Here is a 17489-nt window from a genome sequence, read left to right as displayed (position 1 = left end):
TTTTGTGGCTCAGCCCAAAAAAGGGACTCCCACGTTTGGATCAGCTCAATTACTCCACAAATTAGCAATGCAGACGGGAGCAGGCCTCGGAAAAAAAGATTGGATGAGAAAGAGAGGTAAGAAAACATTGCTATCTGCAGCCTCATAATAGGTCCCTACGCACAAACACACCCAGCACTGATCACATCTTGGGTGCTGCCACTGCCCAAACCTCAAATTATTGCAATCAAAGGAAGCCAGGGACGAGGCAGGGCTGGTATAAAACCTTCCTGGGGTGCATCTTCCCACACTGCTCCAGCTCCGAGGGCACGAGGACCAACCATGAAGGCTTTTCTGGTGGCCCTGCTGGCTGCAGTCCTGTGTGCCCAGCAAGGTAAGGAGGCTGGGAGAGCCAGAGGAGAGGAAAAACAAGGAGATAAATGAGGGACAAGAGGGTTTGGCAGCTTTTGTTGCAGCTGCTGAGCTCTTGGCGGGGTATTTTTGGTGTCAGCCACGGCCATAAATATTTTGTGTGGTGGAGCCCTCGCTCCTGGGTGGGTTCCCTGTGACCCGGAGGAGATGAATTCTGGTTTCTCACATCCTCAGATATCCAGCTCCAACCACTCACAGCTGAAGACATGACCTGAAAAATGCTGACAGGAATCAAGCAGGGCTCAGAGTTTTTGCCTTTGGTTTGATTTTTGTTCCTGAATGAAACTCGAGGAGCTGTTGTGGACGAAAGCGTGGCCTGTCTTGGCACCACATCTCCTGCCAGCAGTTCACTTTATTCCCCACAAGTCCAATTAGGTAATGAGGCTGCTGGCAGGTATTTGAAAGCCTCAGAGCTCTTTGCTCCTAAATTGGAAGAGCTGCTAAGTGCCTGGGAGTGTGTTTGGAATGGGATGCAGAGCGCTCTGCTCTTGTCCTCTTTAAAAGGAGGCCCAGCCGTACCTGGAGAATTGTGGGGGAATATCCAGTTGGGAAATCTTGGCTCTGGGCACGGATTTGCCAGCCCGAGGAGCACAATTTGCACCGTGAAGGTTGTTTCTGGCTGCATTTGCAAAACTGCAGCTAATGGAGGGTGGAGGGCAGACGCAGGAAAGGCTTTAGAGCAGCTCTAATGGCTCGAGCTGTCATTGTTTCCTGGCTGGAAGGGATTTTCCTTGGATCACTTAGGGAGCATCAGCACTTTCGGCTGCTCTCAGGCACGTGCTGAGGACTCGGCTCCGTCTGCAGCAGGAAGCGGTTTGGGGATTTGGGCAGAAAAGCAGATCAGGGAGAGCTCCAGGGTCTGTAAATTGCAAGAATCCTCGCCAGGTCTGGGTTTTGCTTTGCCTGCAGAGGGACAGGAGCCCCCAGCTGAGGCTGGGAGACCTCCAGAGGAGAGGTGGGAGGCTGAAAATTCCCAAGTGATGGAGAAATAGTGAGGGATGAAAAGGAGAACTTAAATCCAGTTTGCAACAAGGTTGATTTTACCTCCTGCTACAGAGAACCTCTGAGCTTGCAACACCTGGCACTAGAAAAGAGCAGAGAACCAGAAAATGATAAAAGGGTTTGGATTGGAAAGGACCTTAAAAATCATCCCTGCCACGGGCAGGGACACCTTCCACTGTCCCAGGTTGTTCCAAAGCCAGTCCAACTTTCCTTGAAGCATCTGGGAAGGTTTCAGAGCAAGCCAGTCCTGTGCTGAGACACCCAGAGCTCCCCAGATCACAGAGGGGAGGCCTTTTTTTCTCCTCTTTGGGATAGTTAGAGACTAAAAGGCCTTTCAGTTCTCTTTTAAAACTGCTTCTGTAATTGTTTAACCAAGTGTCATGGGCAGAATCAACCTCAGACGAGAGCTTGAATTGAGAAAAAAACTTTGAAGGGCCACTGGGAGGGGTTTTCTTGCTAAAAACAAGATCAAGTTTGATTGGAAGGGGTGTTCTGTGAAAAAAAAAATTAAAAAATAGCCTTCCTGGGCTGAGAAAGTCAGGAAAAACAGAACCAGGGAAGTCTCAGCCTCATGGAGGCTCCTCGCTGGTTTATAATTTTTGTTCACCTTCAACCAAGAGGTCTTCACTGCTGAAGACAATGGAGCAAGATTTCCTGGGAGCAGCCCAGCTGCTTCTGTCACCCCTGCCCCAAAATGAGGAGCATTTCTTGGAATTTTGGGCAGGAGGGAAACAGTTTCCACCAATTTTGAATCCACCTCTGGGGAACGAGAAGTCACATCTGTGTTCCAATGGACAGCCTGGAAGTTTTACTCAATTTACTTCGGCTGTGCCCAACTTTTATTCTGGCTCGGGGATAGATCTGGCTCGTCACTGAGGAAAAAATATCATGGAGAACACCCTGTTCCAGGTGCCGATAGGAATAATCCATGCATTGTCCAGGGCAGCCTCTCCCAGGGAACTCCCTTTATGGTGGCGCCTCAATTTGGCTCCCAGGGGTGTCACCAGGCATTAATTAATTCATGTCTGGGCAGGGTTTTGCAGATGTAGGGTGAAAATATTTAAAATTGACCTCTAGAATTGGGTCGGTTCCTGCTGTCCTTGCCAGGATTTTGCTATTGGAGGTTGGTTTTCAACAAGGCCAACGTGGATCCTGGGGAGAAGAAAAAAAAAAATCACCTGAAAATGTTGCTCAGGCTGAAAAATGTAAATTTAACCTCTTAAAATCTCCAGTCCAGAAAGAAAACTTGGTTTGCTCTCTACATTTGTTTTCTCAGCTCCACTAATCAAACCCAAACTTATTTCACTTGCTGGGAAAAGTTGTTCACACCACACTTTTCCCCTTGCATTTTCCAAGGCCTTTGGCACTTTTTTCCCCAGGAGGGAATTGCTGGGAATCACTAATCTGTGTTGTGGGTGGTTTTTTTTCCAGCTTCCTCCCTGTTTTGCTATGTCTGTGACAATGAACATTCCAACTGGAACTGCATGAAAACCTACAAGTGTGAGGACCATGAGAAATACTGCACAACCACGTACAGCACTGCTGGATTTGGTGAGTCCCAGAAAAATGGGATTTTTTTTTTTTTTTTCCTTCTAGAGATGTTGGTGGGCAACTTTTTTAAAGGGAATTGATGGAAATTGATGGTTTTGTTGGAAAGAAGTGATGATTTTGAGGTTGAAGTGCCTCAATGTGAATGAGGCGTGATGAGTGTAAATCCTTTGAGGTAGAAGGGACCTCCAGGATCATCTTGTTCCAGGGACACCTCCCACTAGACCAGGTTGCTCCAACCTGGCTTTTGACACTTCCAGGGATGGAGCAGCCACAGTTTCTCTGGAAAACCTGTGCCAGGGCCTCACCACCTTGTGGAAGGACTGGCTGGAGCACCCAAATTTCAGGAGCAGCCTCTTGTTGTTTGATCTGAGATGTTTTGGGATGGAGAACAGAAAAGGGGTGGGTGCTAATAACATGGCTTTAAAAAATGCATTGGAATTGGAATGCATTGAAAAAATGCATTGGGAATGCATTGGAATTGCTGTCCTACAGGAACCACAGAATCATTTAGGTTGGGAAAGACCTCCAAGGTCTTGAGGCCAACCTTTGACTGCCTTACCACCTGGGCAACCAGATCAGAGATTTAGGCTGGTGTGGGTTTCAATCAAGGACTTCCCAGTGTCCCACATTTGATCCAGGTCTTGTGGATTCACACCCAGCCCTGTCAAACCCCCTGAGAGGGGTTTTTTTTTAATTGCTGTGTGGAAAATTAAGGAAGCTGCAAATCCCTCTCCTCTGGTCAGCTCTTCCAACAGAATCCTAAATCCCAGCTCTCCTTTCTTACCCCTTCTCCACCCAGGCAAGGACGTGGGACACCGCATCACCAAGAAATGCTCTGCGGACTGTCCCGAGACCAACGTGAATTTCGGGATGGCCGCTTATTCCACCAAGTGCTGCAGCTACTCCCTGTGCAACTTCAGCGGCGCCAACAGCATCCGGATCAACTACGCCGTGGTCCTGCTGGGAATCCTGGGAAGTTTGATCTGTGTGCTCAGGGTGGGATTGTGATCAGGGCTGGCAGAAGATTGCGACCACCCGAGAAGCCACGAGGTATTCCCCAAGTGAGAAACCTCAGCTGAGTGTTTCCAGCAGCGACCCTGTTGTATTCCAAGACATTGCTTCAGATCCCAACACGACACCTATTTTTTCCCCCCTGTTGTTTTATACTAATTTTTCCCTGGAAAAGCTCTTTTGATAGCACGTGTGTGATAATTGTCAGACAAAATAAAGATTTGTGTTATTCTAGAGTGTGTTTGTTGTATCCACACCAGGACCAGCCTGAGAAATCAGCTCTGCTAAAAGGAATTCCTCTTTTTAGCACTTGGGAGCCTTCTCCAGGCTGCCTTTCCTAACTTTCTTCCATCCAGCAGCTCCAGACACTCCACAGAGCCAGATGGTGCCCTCTAAGGAATGGTGTCAGTGTTTGTGTTGCTCCCATTGCAAACAACAGCAGGAATTGTCTTATAGATGCTGAGACAGGACCAGGAATTTGGTCCTGCAGGAATTTGGACTGGGAAGTTCTCCTGGGATCTCTGCAAGGTGGGTTGCTCCAGCTTTTGAAACAGGTAAAGGTCCCACCCCAAGATGCTCAAGGTAAGGAAAACACTGCTGGAATCTGTCCTCATGGAATGGAGATGCCCGTGCCTGCTTGGAGAAGCTGCCGAGTGATTGCTGCTGATTTTCCTGTGGGAAACGGGCAGGAAGAGCCTGGAAGAGGTGATGTTGTCTGAGCTGACTGGGGAGGTCTCTGCTCCATCCCTTTCCAGGGTTTCTGGTGCATTTCCAGGCTTGGGGATGGTGGGAATGGGATGGAGATCCCCTTCAGCTCTTGGAGGAGCAGAACTACAGCTAAAATAGGTGAATAAAATAATATTGGAGCTGGAGAGTGTGGAAAAGTGCAGCACTGAATTTTGGGGAGGGTCTTTATAGCAGCACCTGGAAAAAAGGCCTCCAGCCCTGTTTTATTTGAAGGGAATCTGGTGCTGGATTTGAGGGGAATCTGGTGTTGGATTTGAGGGAAATCTTGTGCTGGATTTGAGCAGAATTCTGTGACAGATTTGAGAGGAATCCTGCACTGGATTTGATGGGAATCTGGTACTGGATTTGAGGAGAATCTTGGCCAAGATTTAAGAGCAATCCTGTGCTGGATTTGGGAATAATCCTGTGCTGGATTTGAGGGGAATCCTGCTCCACGAGCACTGCAAATTCCATGCAACGGGGAGAAACCGCAGTGCTGGGTGAAGGTTGTAAAAATGGGATTAGGTTTAGTCATCCTATAAAGATCCAATTTCTGGTCAGGAAGGGTGTTCTGGAATTTATTTCAATGGGATAACTGAAGTGGAATTGCTGTAGAATTTCCGAGAGGAATATTTCCCTGGAAACTTGGGGCTTTGCATTTTTTAAAATCACTTTTAATATAAAATCACTTTATGTTAATCACAATCGTTTATGAGACGCTTCTCAAAGCTTTTGGCCAACTTGAAGTTCCACATTTAGTAACAACATCTGAATTTCTCAGCTACTTTTGCATTTCAGCACTTGTTTGATGAAAATTGCATTTTCCCCCCAAAATAAACAATTGCTTGCCCTTCTCACTGACGATTTCAACCAGGTTTAGAACAAGATAAGCAAAACATTCTCCTTCTTTCCTTCTCCACTCCACTGTGTCAAGGGAAATAAATTTTTCCACCTCACCTTCCACTTTCACCTCCAGTTAAATCCCCTGTTACTCCTTACAAAATCGTCCTGAATTTCATGAATTCCAAACTCTTGTAAACCGGGATTTTAACTTCTCCTTTGCCTCAGTTCTTCTCGTGTCGTCTGTGTCCTTCCTGTCCTCATGGGCTCCTTTCATTCTGTCACCTGGTCCTGGTAGGGACAAAATATCAGAGGGCCATATGGATCAGCTGGAAGATTTCAGGAGCATCTCGTGGAAAATCTGTCAGGAATCCTGCAATAAAGCCTTGAAGAAATCCATTCTGTCCCTCTCCAAATCTCAGCAGCTTGCAGGAGACAGGAGATATTTTAGGGTTTGGCATGGATGAGATTTTGAGGGAAGGGGAAAAAAAAAAAAGCAGTGCCTGAGTTGCTATTTCTGAACCTGTCAGGGGACGTTGCTGTAGATAAATCCCAACATGGGCTGGCTCTGGAATGGAACAGCATCTCCTTGGGATTGGAGCCCTCCGGAGAGGCCCCAATAAACATGGATTTACCACTAAAAACTCATTAAATCTATTCTGGTTTGGGGAAAATAAAATATTTTGCAACATTTTGCACTGGCATGGAGGGAGCTTTGTTTTCCTCCTGCTGGGCGCCATGAGGAGGCCGACAGAGCCAAACCTCGCCCTTCCTCGGAGCTTTTCTGGCTAATTGCCACCTCTGGTCCAAATTAGTTTCGTGCTCTGCCCATTGGGAAAGCCAAAATTCCCTTACTCATGCAGGGCTCCAGAGGGACAATGTTTACAAGTCCAGCTTGGAGGTGTTGGAAAAACTGACATCACTTCAGGAACCTGGTGTGTTTTCCCAGTGAGAGGAGGGCTGGAGGTGGGACACGTCAGAAGCCCTAAATATTCCATGGGAGATGGGAATCTGAGCGGGTTGGAGAGAAAGAAAAAGGGGATAAAGCAGATGGAGAGCAGCAAGGGTGCTGGCAGAGGATTTGGGGCAGCTCCTGCAGCTCCGAGGGTCACGTGAGAGGATCCAGCTGGACTTTTCCTGGGATTTTGCCTCTGTTCTGTGACTCGATGGCAGAAAGGCAACAATGGGAGGGAAAAACAACAACAATCCCCAAGAAGGTGGGAAAAGTTCTGATTTTATTCATGGAGATTGGATGAAACATGATATAAAGGAAAAAAAAACCAAAACAAAAGGAGGAATAAAGAGCACAATCTGGGAATCCAATGGAATAATCCTGTCTGGCATTTCACAAATTTTCTTTTTCTGAAGACTTAATGAGTTTAGATCGTTGATCAGCCAGCCCCTCCTTCTCCGTGCTTTAATTGGTTTGTGTTTTTCTCCCTGACTTTTTTTTTAATGAATTTGTGAAAAAATTCCCAGCTTGTTCCATGCCATGGGAGTGGGTGTTATTTCTATTTTTTAACTTATATGGCCATTTTCCTTTGCTCTGTGGAATTCAGTTTTTAATAAGATAACATTTTATCCTCATAAAAAATATCTCAGAAATATTTCTGATTTTGAACTTAAGAAGGAGGCAGAAAATGGTGCCTGGCCCCCTGTGAAAAGCAGTGGAAGGATTCTGCTCTTCTGATCTCACTGTCTTGACAATCCCGGGAGACATTTGGGAGAAGTTTCCATCCCAAATTCAATTTTAAATTTAAATTCCCTCCATTTCCATATGTGACAGGACACGATCTTGGAGGACGCAGCCTGCTCCGAGACCTGGAAAAGAAAACCTTATTCTTTTGCGGGGAAAATTGCTTTGTTTTCGTGTTTTGCTTTTCCCCCACTTCTCCAGAATTAGAAACAGTTGCAGAGTTCACGTCAGCTGGAGCAGCTGCCTTGTGAAACAACCAGGAAAAGGAGAAGTTGTAGGGAAAAACACACCTCCCTCCTGATTTCCAAAAAAACGCCCTTCTCCATACAAGCCCGGGCACGCTGCTCCCAATTATCCATCATCTGACACAGCAGCCTCTGGTTATTATCTCCGGATCAAAGCAAGCACTGCAGAGGTATAAAACCTGCCCTGCCCGAGTCCTGCTTATTTTGGAGGCTCCCAGACCTCTAAAGGATGAAGCTTTTCCTCCTGGTCGTGCTCGGCGTTGCCCTGTGCACGGAAAGTGGTGAGTCCCGAAAGGATTGGGGAACCATCCCAAAGCTGGGGCATGGCTTTGGTATTCCAGGATTTTGCAGTGTGGATGGTGAAGCTGAAGGGTCGGGAAGGAGTTATTCCAGGAGAAGGGGACAGGGGGTTTAACCCCATCTGAAGTTGGAGGGGTGATGAGGAGTGGGGGGGTGAGATTCCCACCTCAGATGATTCCTGCAGACCCAGCCCAGTCCCTGGGATGGCTCAGTGGCAGCTGAGAGCTCTGTGGGAATAGGGATATCCATGAGGAATATCCAGGGCAATATGTGCAGTAAATCTCTGGATTTGACACTAAAGCCTGGTTTGTTTTTTGGGTTTTTTTTTTTTTGTTTGTTTTTTGTTTGTTTGTTTGTTTGTTTTTTTAATTGGCTGTACATCAAACCATCATTTCCTAATTTGACAGAGGTGGTTGAGCCACAAGAAGGTGCAATTCTGGCTCCCAGCCCTTCCTTGTTGCTTCCAGGTGCATCTTTGCTGATCACAGAATCCCTAAGGTTGGAAAAGACCTCTAAGATCGTGAAATCTGATATATTAGGGGAAAAATTCCATCATGGAAAGGGTCCAGGCTGCCCAGGGAAGCGGTGGGTTCACATCTGTGGGAGTGTTCAGAAAAATCCGTGGATGTGTGCTTAGAGCCAGAACCTGGACTCGATGATCTTGGAGGTCTTTCCCAGCCTTAATGATTCCATGATTCCCAGCTGATCCCAGGTTTGGGATGGAGACACAGAGTCCCATTCTCATTCTGATAATTGTCTGGGGGATTTTTTGGGGGAGCGCTGGGAAGCTGCACCTCAATTTTCCTGGCTGGACTCTGCCAAGGACCACACCTTGTGCTCTGGGTCAGGCAGGAAACAGAAGGTGCAGCCTGGAATATCCCTCTGTTTTAGGGGAATGGTTGATATCCTCAGCTCGGGGGGCTTTTGCCTCTTTGCAAATGGAATTTTTCCCTGTAGGATTTGACCTGCAAATTCCTGGCCATTCTGGTCCTGGACTAAGAGATCTTTTTGGCTCCCACTTAATTTGAGGAGGGAAATATTCCTGTTGATGGATTTCACAGGCTTGAAACTTGTAATTGTGCTCAAGCTCAGGATGTTAAGGCAAATAAAAGGATCCTTTCCTGCAGCTTTACTCTCATTTTTTTTTAAAGATCGAGGAATGAGACAGCAAATTCCTTGAGGAATGTTTCTCTTCAGTTAGAGTAGAGGTCCTGGTGAGTGTGGAGACATCCAAAGGCAGGCTGGATTAGCTCAAGGTTTGCATCTGGAAGAATAAAATTCCCTTCCCCTCTCAGCCCTTGTTGCAACAGATACCTCAAGGAATAAAATTAAAATGTTTTTCTGTAGCTTGACCAAAATTGTCCTCCCTGACTTCAGGGTGTGCCAGTTTAGGAGCCAATCCCGGAGTTCTGGATTAATTGGTGAGTCAGAAATGCCTGGAGCACAGAGAGAGGTGGAAAAATTCATCCTGGAGTGGTGCTTCCACTGCCAAGGAGGCTCCCAGGGCAACTGGAATCTGAAATTAGGAGCTTTGGGAGGTTGGGATGAAACAGGATTTGGGCATGTAAGCAGCTCCACCGTTTCCTGCACTGATTCAGGAAGCTTCCCTGGGAATGGGCTTGGATTAAAGATGCTGCATTTATTAAGGATTAAAGTGAGATCTGTGTCTGGAAAATCCAGTTTGGGAACTGAGTGTTTCTGTGAGGAAAGGGTGGTTCCCAGTGGGGTGGAAGTGAAATATCTCATATTATATTCCATAAAACAGAATTTTGCATGAGGAAAGAGAATGGAACCAAACACTTTGGGCAGGGACTATCTAAAGGAGGGTCACAGACTTGAAAAAATAAATTTGGGCCTGAAAGGTCAGGACAAGGCAAGAGCCAGGCAGGACAAATGGAGCTTCTCGAGATGGGAATGGCCATGATAGGAAGCAAATTGAAGAAGTCTGGATATGAAGTCAAAGAGAGCCGGGTGCCAAGTCTGAGGCTTTTGGAATGACCATGGGAATGTTGGGAGGTGGGATCTGAGTTGTCTGGTGGCCTCTGCTCAGTGCTAGTCAGTGAGGAAGAGTGGGGAATGTGAGGGCTGTGGGCAACAAGAGGAAAGGCCATGGGAAAGACGGGAATGTTGGCTGGAGTGGGAGAAGAAGGCAGAGTTTCCACACAGGCAGGGGAAGAATAGAGAGCTAAAAGCAAAGCAGTGATCCTGCGGGCATGGGCTGAGCTGGAGCCAAATCTGGGCTAGCAGAACACTCAAGGAGTCAGATCTGGGCTGGCAGGACACTTAAGGAGCTTGTTCGGGCCAAAAGGACTTGCCCAAAGTCAAACGAGGTTGGGACAAAGCCACAAAGAAACCTGGGCAAGGGCAAGGAGCGAGGAAGATGAAGAGCAAGGAAGGCAAAACTAAAGGACAAAGCTGCTGCAAGGATTAGCTGGGCATTAACTTCCAGTAGCCAGGGATATTCCTGAAATGAGGATGAGTTTAATCCCTGGAGGGTGACACTGCAGCCAGATAAACAGATGAGGAGGAAATTCCCCTTATCATGCAAAGAATCCTTCCCCAAGGATCTCTTTGCTCTCAATGATGCTTCAGCCTCGTGGAGTGCCAGCTGTTCTCATTCACTGATTTCAGCAAAGCACTTTGCAGATGCAGAGTGTTCCAGATGTGCATGTTTTGTGGAGCAAGGAAGTTATTCCCCGTGGATGGCTGGGAAAAGGAATCTGCTGCAGCCAAGGCAGGGATTTGCTGAGTCCGGACTTCCAGAGATCCAAGATTTTCCTCCTGGCACAGGAGAGCTCTGAAAATCAACCCAAATCATAGAAAGGTTTGGGTTGGAAGGGATCTTAAAAACCATCTTGTTTTAGTGTTTGGTATTCAGAGCAAATGCTGGACAGTTGCTGCCTTTGAATGGGGTTTTTTTGTCTTTTTTTTTTTAATTTAGGGGTTTTGGTTTTTTTCTTTTTTTTTTCTTTTTCTTTTTCCATGGCACATGTCCACACCCCATTTAAGACACAATTTAGACAGTGACAGAAATCCTAACTCAAAATTTTCCAGGGTTTTGCTGGATGACCTGAGTGAAAGAACCATTCTGATGCCCACACAGAATAAATCACAGAATCCTGGAATGATCTGGGTTGGAAGGGACCTCAAAGGTCATCCAGTTCCACCTCCCTGCTGTGGGCAGGGACACCTTCCACTATCCTAGGTTGCTCCAAGCCTCTTCCAGCCTGACCTTGGACACTTCCAGGGATGGGCCAGCCACAGATTCCCTGGTCCAGTGTCTCCATACAAGAACCAGTGGCCAAAAACTGAGGCTTGGAGGGGCCAGGCTGGAGAGAAAACCCGAGAGCTTCACACTACAAGTGGTGGGAGATTGGGCTGCTCTTCCCAATAACACAGTGGAGATGCCAGATGGTTTAATGGATTCAAGGAAGAGTCAACCAAACATCCAAAGGGAAGATCCCTGAAGGTTCCTAAATGAACAAACCACAGCTGTGGCAGCAATTTGAGCTTAATCTGGCTTCTGGAGAGTCCTTGCAGCCAAGTTTAACCTATGCAGGAATTTTTTGCCAGTGGCCACTGTGCTTGTCAGATCCTCCATCCATCCACCCTCAGTTTTGTGCTCCTGAGGATATTCCCAGAGGTGCCTGATGGATGTTTTGTGCTTCTTTTGCAGCTTTCTCCCTGACCTGCTTCTCGTGCAAAGATGCAACTTCCAACATCCATTGTCTCAGCACCACCAAATGCTCGGACAACGAGAAGTATTGTCTGACAACCTATTCCACCTCAGGAACTGGTGAGTGTGGAGCTTTCCCAAGGCCCTGAGGACAAGGTGGGGCTCAGGTGGGGCTGATAGCTCATCCTCCTCCCACCAGGGAGTACAATGGAGGAATTAATGAGGATTTTAGCATGCAGAGAACAAATCTTTGGAAGGTGGGAACTCGGCCTGGGTCTGTTGCAACATATCATAAAAGTACTTCTGATTAAACTCAAAAATTAAATACTGCTGATTAAACACTCTCAGGACAGGGAGATGCTGGAATAAAAATAACTATTTTTATTATCCCTGCACAGGCTTCTTGTCTCCGAGCTCAAGTTTATGCCCACGAGGTGGTGCAAATGGAAAGTACCGGGTGCTGTGGAAGCAGCAATCCCGAGGCGTGGTGCCAAAGTCTTGCAATCTCACCTTGTACAAATAAGTCCCAAATTCTTGCCCTCAGCTGGCCCTGAAACCAGCAAAGGATTTGTAAGGCCTGGAGAGGGTGTCCATAGGTCACACATACAAAAATAATGATGGAATGTGATGAAACCCAAGGGAAAACCCAACGGCATCGAGGGCAGAATAACAAATTCCCCACGGGGTTGCACAGCCAGGCTATGACTGAAACTTTAAAAAAAAAAAAAAAAATTTGAGATGAAAAACTGAACTTTTCCTGCTGTTTTCTTTCCCTCCCACTCCAGGCAGTGACCGGAGCCAGCGAATCACCAAGAAATGTTCTGCATTTTGCCCAACAATTGACCTGAACATCGGCATAGCTGGAGTCGCCACCAGCTGCTGCGAGACCTCCTTGTGCAACATCAGTGGGGCCAGCAGCGTGAAAACCAGTTCCACCATCCTCACCCTGGGGGTCCTGGCCAGTCTCGCCTGCATCCTCAGGATGGGTTTTTGAGGGTTTTTTTGGGGGAAAATGAGCTGCTTGGCTTTGCATGGCACGGTTCAAGCTGCGGTCCATCAGGTGGGAATGCTGCCCTGTGCCTCCTACCTGGAAGGTCACCTCCCATCAGGAGGTATTTTTTGCTCTTTCCACGCTCTGATGGCAACACAAAATGATGTTTGGGAGAGAAAGGGGTAGAATGGAGCCCTGCACGTGCAGAATGGCCCCATGTGGCCACCATCTCTCCCACTCCTGGCATTTATAACTCCGTGCATTTTTTGCCTTTCATTTTATCCCCGCCATTCTCTTGTGCCAATTTTTTTTTTCCCCATTTTCCACCCTGTATCATTTTGCTCTGAGAAAGCCTTTAATATTCCAGTTGTTAAACAGAAACTGGGCACAATAAAGTGTTATTTTATTCTATTGTGTGGCTGCGTGGTGTGGCACACTGGGCGTAGCTGCTGGATGTATCCATGTTATGGGATAAAAGCGGAGGCGTTCGCCTGCAAGTTGAATGGGAATAATGCTGAAATATATTAAAATTACTCTGCATTCACTTCAGGAAGCCTCTCCCCAGATTTTATTTTTTCTGCACTGGCAGAAATGGCATTTTTGTGACTCCATTTTGGAATAAACTGAATTCTATTTAACTTCCTTTCAATTCCTCTCCTGGGTCAGCTGCCTGGGAGGAAAGGGCTCTTGAGCTCTCCAGGAAACAGAGGGGACAAGGCAGGGAAGGGATCTGGAGCATTTTTTTAAAAACTGGTATAAGATCTCCCAGTGAAAATTTCTTTAGAAGCGTTAGGATTATTTAGAAAAGGGAGAAAAATATCTTGCACAGTGCTTAAAGGAAAATCGTAGGAAAAGACAGATGGTTTCTGGAAAGAAACCTGGAATTTTTCAGACTCGTCTGTGAAGAAATATTAACACTACAAATAAGCCTTTTATGTTTGCTCATCAAGTTAAAATTGAAGGGACTCATTACCCTGCTCTGACCTTCCTTGTGGATAATCTTAGGAATGAGTTTTTTGCTCCCTCCGACCCTTCCAGGGAGGCTGAGCTGCTTTCTCCTGGGAGGAAGAAGCTCTGTACAAGGATCATCCCAAGGGAGATCTCCCAGGGAAACCAGTTGGGTGCACCTCACCCAGCTGGTTTTCTCTCCTTAGGCTCCTTGCACAGCTCCATGTACTGCTCATTCTGACAGGCATTTTCTGGGATTAGAGGATCAACAGCACTCGGGAACAGACACATCGTTGTTCTTTACAACAGCTGTGCAGAGGAAACCTGGGCTCGTGGCTCCAGCTCATCCCAATCTGCTCTTACCCCTTCCTGTTCACCTTCCTCCCATCCACGTCCAACCCCAGCTCTGCATTCCCTGGTTGTTTTCTCTCCCAGATTTCCTCGTTGGCTTCTTCCTCCAGGCTTACTCTGGCTTTTTCCATCCAAACTCTATTTCCTTGCCTCAACACATTGTTTCCTCCTCAGTGTAAATGCAAGATTGGCCAAGGATACTTTGTTTTTGGCCACGAGTCTCCTCATTTTCCTCATGGATTTTATTGCCTGTCCCAGCTGAGCTGGCTCCATCCATCTGCCCGATTTATTCTTCTCACCTGGCGTCCCTTCCTGCCAAATTCAGGGATAGTCAAGAGACACAGATCCAAAAACCCCAAACAAGCCAATTCTGTGACCTTGGCTGGCCATATTCTGCCCCACACCCCGCTCCTAACATGGTGACAACTGAACTATTTGGAATAGTCTTCGTCCTGTGCTATCCACAAGTTTAGGATTTCTTTGGGACAATGGCCTGGCACAGGGAGAGGCCAAGATGGGGCTGGTACGGCCTCAGGTCTTGTTCTGCTAAGCTTGGGAGTCCAGACCTGCCCTTGGCAGCCAAGTTTAAAATTAAGGTCATGTCTTGAGCTGCCTGAACTTGGCAGGTGCCTCTGTTTTGGGATGGGAAGGATCCTGGCATGGCAGAGGGGATGGAAGCACGTGGGACACCACCCCTGGAGGATTTTATGGCTGTTGCAAGGAGAACTTATAAACAGCCCTGGGAATCCAGAAGTGCCATCCCTAAGGGAGCAGCTCCATCCTGGCTGGCTCCTTCTTGCCTGATTTCCCCCCGACCCCATAGGTTTTTCCCTAGCGCCCAACAAAATGCATCCATGTGCTCCAAAGCTGACCCATGTCCCGAAGCCCTTATCTGGAGGCGGGAGCAGCAACTTCCCCGAGGCACAGGAGGTCCTAAAAACATGAGAGCTCCTGTGGTGAACCCTCCCCTTGGATTGTTGTGTAAGAGGAGACTCTGCCAGCCTTCCCAAGAAATCTTGATTGACACCTCCCACGCAGGTGCTGCTCCCTAATTCCAAATCTTTCCATCACCCTGGGTTTCTGGTGCCTCCCATGGCTGCACGCTCCTCACATGGGAGCGCGGAGCTGCCCCATGAGCAGAGACATCTGTGATGCCTGGAGGGCTTTTGGGAAGGAGATGGGAGTCTCATTCCAGTAGCTGGGATTGATCCTGGGAGGTAACTGCCTCTCTCTCCCTGTGGATTATATAAAACTCATTTTCAGAGCTCTGAGTCACTGCACCAGGACCTGGATCAGCCAAGGAGGCTTTTCCCTGCCTGAATGAGGCATCTGCAGAAGGTGCTTTAACTCTGACCCTTCTTTACCCTCTCTCGAGGTTTTCCCACCATTGGTTTTGAAGGATCTGTGCTGCCTGCTGATCTCCTTGAATAATTCCCCTGCCTTTTCCCCCACAACACGAAATTTCTCCCCCTTTTCCCTGTTTATTTGCCCAGATCCAACACAGTGCCTCAACGCCAAAGCAAGAGCCAGGATGGATGCAAGAGGTCAAAGCAACACCCTCAGTAGGTCTAAAAATCTTCTGGAAGCCATGGAAAGGGACAAAAGCAACCTTTTTTCCAAAGCTGACTGCTGCTTTCTTGTCACAGAGCCAACCCGTGTCTCCAATTTGAGTCCATTGCCAACTCCTGGCTCCAATTTGATCCACTTTAATTTTCCTGCATGGATAATGATAAGATTACTCCAGAGAGGTGACTCAGCTTCCTTGTTTTTGCTTTTTTTTTCCCCCCAGTCTTCCTCAATCTTACTCCTCACTCGGTGTCCCTGCTCCAGGCCCTCTTCCAGGCTGTGATCCTGGGCTGCAGGAGACACCCTCTCCATGCTGGATCCTTGAGTGATGCCTCTGAGTGCTTTTGAGTTTTGTAACCTGCCCTGTTGGGAAATAAATCTCTTTTCCATGCTCTCCGTGCACCGGGAAGAGGGAATGCTCCAGCATTCCAAGGTACCTCAGAACCACAGTACTAAGGAAGACATTCATGTCCTGGAGACCGCTCCCAGAAAACTCAGAAAATTTCCCATTTCCCACCCAAATTTCTCTTCTTAGTACATATTTATTGGATGTGCTGGGAATGTTTTAGCCTCACTGCTCCTTCAAAGTCTAAGTCTAAGTCTAAGTCAAAGTTGACTTGTGCTGATCCTATTCCCAGAAGATTCATGTGGGAATAAAATGGATGTTGGAAAAGTCAACAAAGCCAGGTTGGATGGGGCTTGGAGCAGCCTAGGATAGTGGAAGGCATCCCTGTCCATGCCATGACGTGATTTTTAAGGTCCAAGGTGGTTTTTAAGGTCCCTTCCTACCAACCCAGTCTATGATTCTATGGATATCAACAGGAGCAGGGATATGGAAGGGGAAAGGGATAAACACAACAAGTCTGTGGGATAAATAACACCAAAAATAAGGGGGGGAAAAATGGTTCTTTCACGCTCACAGCAAAATGCCAGCAAGGAGCCACACCCTCTAATGAGGGAGAAAAACCTGTTTATAAAACACTGGGGCAAAGGACCAAGTTGTCCTTTGTGAAGCACAAGGCTCATTTTGGTCATCACCACTGACCTCACCAACCTCCAAAGCCCAGGGAATGTCTGTTTGGACACAGGGCTTGAACAACTCTGGAATTCACCACCTGATGACGTCATTCCAGGAGCAGATCAGGAGGGCCTGAAAAAAAGGGTCAGAAAATCACACGGACCGGGAAATCATCCAGTGTTGGAATGATTCATGTTAGAAACAGACAAAAATACCCCGCTGATGGCTACAAGCAGGGAATTGCCAGTTGAGTTATTCCATAATTGCCAGAAAAAGCGGGGTTTGACAATCTTTTCTTTCTGCTGTCCAGGACTGATCTTGTTTTAGAAGAAGCTCTGTGGACTTGGCAGCTCGAGCTCTTACAAGATGCATCCTGAATGAGGGTCTCTATCCCAGACTGTCAGGAACAGATTTTAAGGAATTCAGAGGAGAGGAACAACACAGAGGAATAAAAGCAAAAGGACTGATTTAAGAGGAGAGATTGAAAAAAATGACACTTTGAGGGATGGCTCTTCCCAGAGCAGAGCTGCAATTCCAGGGTGCCAATTTGTGGGCTTGGAAATGGAGGCCCGATTTCAAGAAACTGTTGGGCGTGGAGAAAAGCAGCTTCTCTAAAGAATCCCTGGATAGCAGCAAAACTTCATTAAATCAAAATTGTACAAGGTATTTGAGGATTACAAGCAGGAAAAAGAGCAGGCAGGGGGATTAACCAGAGGAAAATTGATAAAGAAATGAAGACTGACGTGAAAATTTGAGGAAAATCTTCTGTTTAACCAACCATTAGCTAATTTAATTTAGTGTAAAACACACTGATTTTGAGGTAAACCAGCTTAGGCCTGCTCAGAGGCAGAGTCTGGTGCTGTTGAATAATTAAAGCCAACGAATGGCACAAATCCTGGAGCATCACGTGCTGTCTATGCAAAGGGACTAGAAAAATTCATTCCTAGGACAATCTCCCCGTGCCTTCAGGCCCTGCTTTCATCAGAGCAGGCGGCTGTGGAAGGGAGGAAAGGAAGAAATTCAAAGGAGGAGAGAGCAGATCCCAACTTCCCATCACTCACACGACCGGAAGAGCAAGAAATGTGTGGCTGAAAGGGCTTTTCCCCAAGGTGCCAGCCCATTCCAAGGGCTCTGGTGTGGAAAACTCCCACATGAAC

At 47.2% G+C, this 17489-nt stretch overlaps 2 protein-coding genes across 2 annotated transcripts; both read left to right on the top strand.

Moving 5' to 3' along the window:
• Positions 1-259: 259 nt before the first annotated feature.
• On the top strand, positions 260-4517 carry LOC119697471 (lymphocyte antigen 6E-like). The gene is made up of 3 exons (XM_038128277.1): positions 260-373; positions 2845-2964; positions 3764-4517. Exons 1-3 carry the CDS (start codon positions 322-324, stop codon positions 3970-3972), a joined length of 381 nt encoding a protein of 126 aa, XP_037984205.1. The 5' UTR covers positions 260-321; the 3' UTR covers positions 3973-4517.
• Positions 4518-6555: 2038 nt separating this feature from the next.
• Positions 6556-12860, top strand: LOC119698197 (lymphocyte antigen 6E-like). Its single transcript, XM_038129843.1, has 3 exons — positions 6556-7763; positions 11459-11578; positions 12244-12860. Exons 1-3 carry the CDS (start codon positions 7712-7714, stop codon positions 12450-12452), a joined length of 381 nt encoding a protein of 126 aa, XP_037985771.1. The 5' UTR covers positions 6556-7711; the 3' UTR covers positions 12453-12860.
• Positions 12861-17489: the final 4629 nt, after the last annotated feature.

The sequence above is a fragment of the Motacilla alba genome, chromosome 2 (assembly GCF_015832195.1).
Source record: "Motacilla alba alba isolate MOTALB_02 chromosome 2, Motacilla_alba_V1.0_pri, whole genome shotgun sequence".
Lineage (NCBI taxonomy): Eukaryota > Metazoa > Chordata > Aves > Passeriformes > Motacillidae > Motacilla > Motacilla alba.
This window is presented reverse-complemented; position numbering and strand designations above follow the sequence as displayed.

Excerpts from the sequence above, each read along its gene's own strand:
- LOC119698197 (XM_038129843.1), top strand. The coding sequence starts at position 7,712 with ATGAAGCTTTTCCTCCTGGTCGTGCTCGGCGTTGCCCTGTGCACGGAA. Across the intron at positions 7,764-11,458 it reads TGCCCTGTGCACGGAAAGTG|CTTTCTCCCTGACCTGCTTC; the intron begins GTGAGTCCCGAA and ends CTTCTTTTGCAG. Across the intron at positions 11,579-12,243 it reads CTATTCCACCTCAGGAACTG|GCAGTGACCGGAGCCAGCGA; the intron begins GTGAGTGTGGAG and ends CTCCCACTCCAG.
- LOC119697471 (XM_038128277.1), top strand. The coding sequence starts at position 322 with ATGAAGGCTTTTCTGGTGGCCCTGCTGGCTGCAGTCCTGTGTGCCCAG. Across the intron at positions 374-2,844 it reads AGTCCTGTGTGCCCAGCAAG|CTTCCTCCCTGTTTTGCTAT; the intron begins GTAAGGAGGCTG and ends TTTTTTTTCCAG. Across the intron at positions 2,965-3,763 it reads GTACAGCACTGCTGGATTTG|GCAAGGACGTGGGACACCGC; the intron begins GTGAGTCCCAGA and ends TTCTCCACCCAG.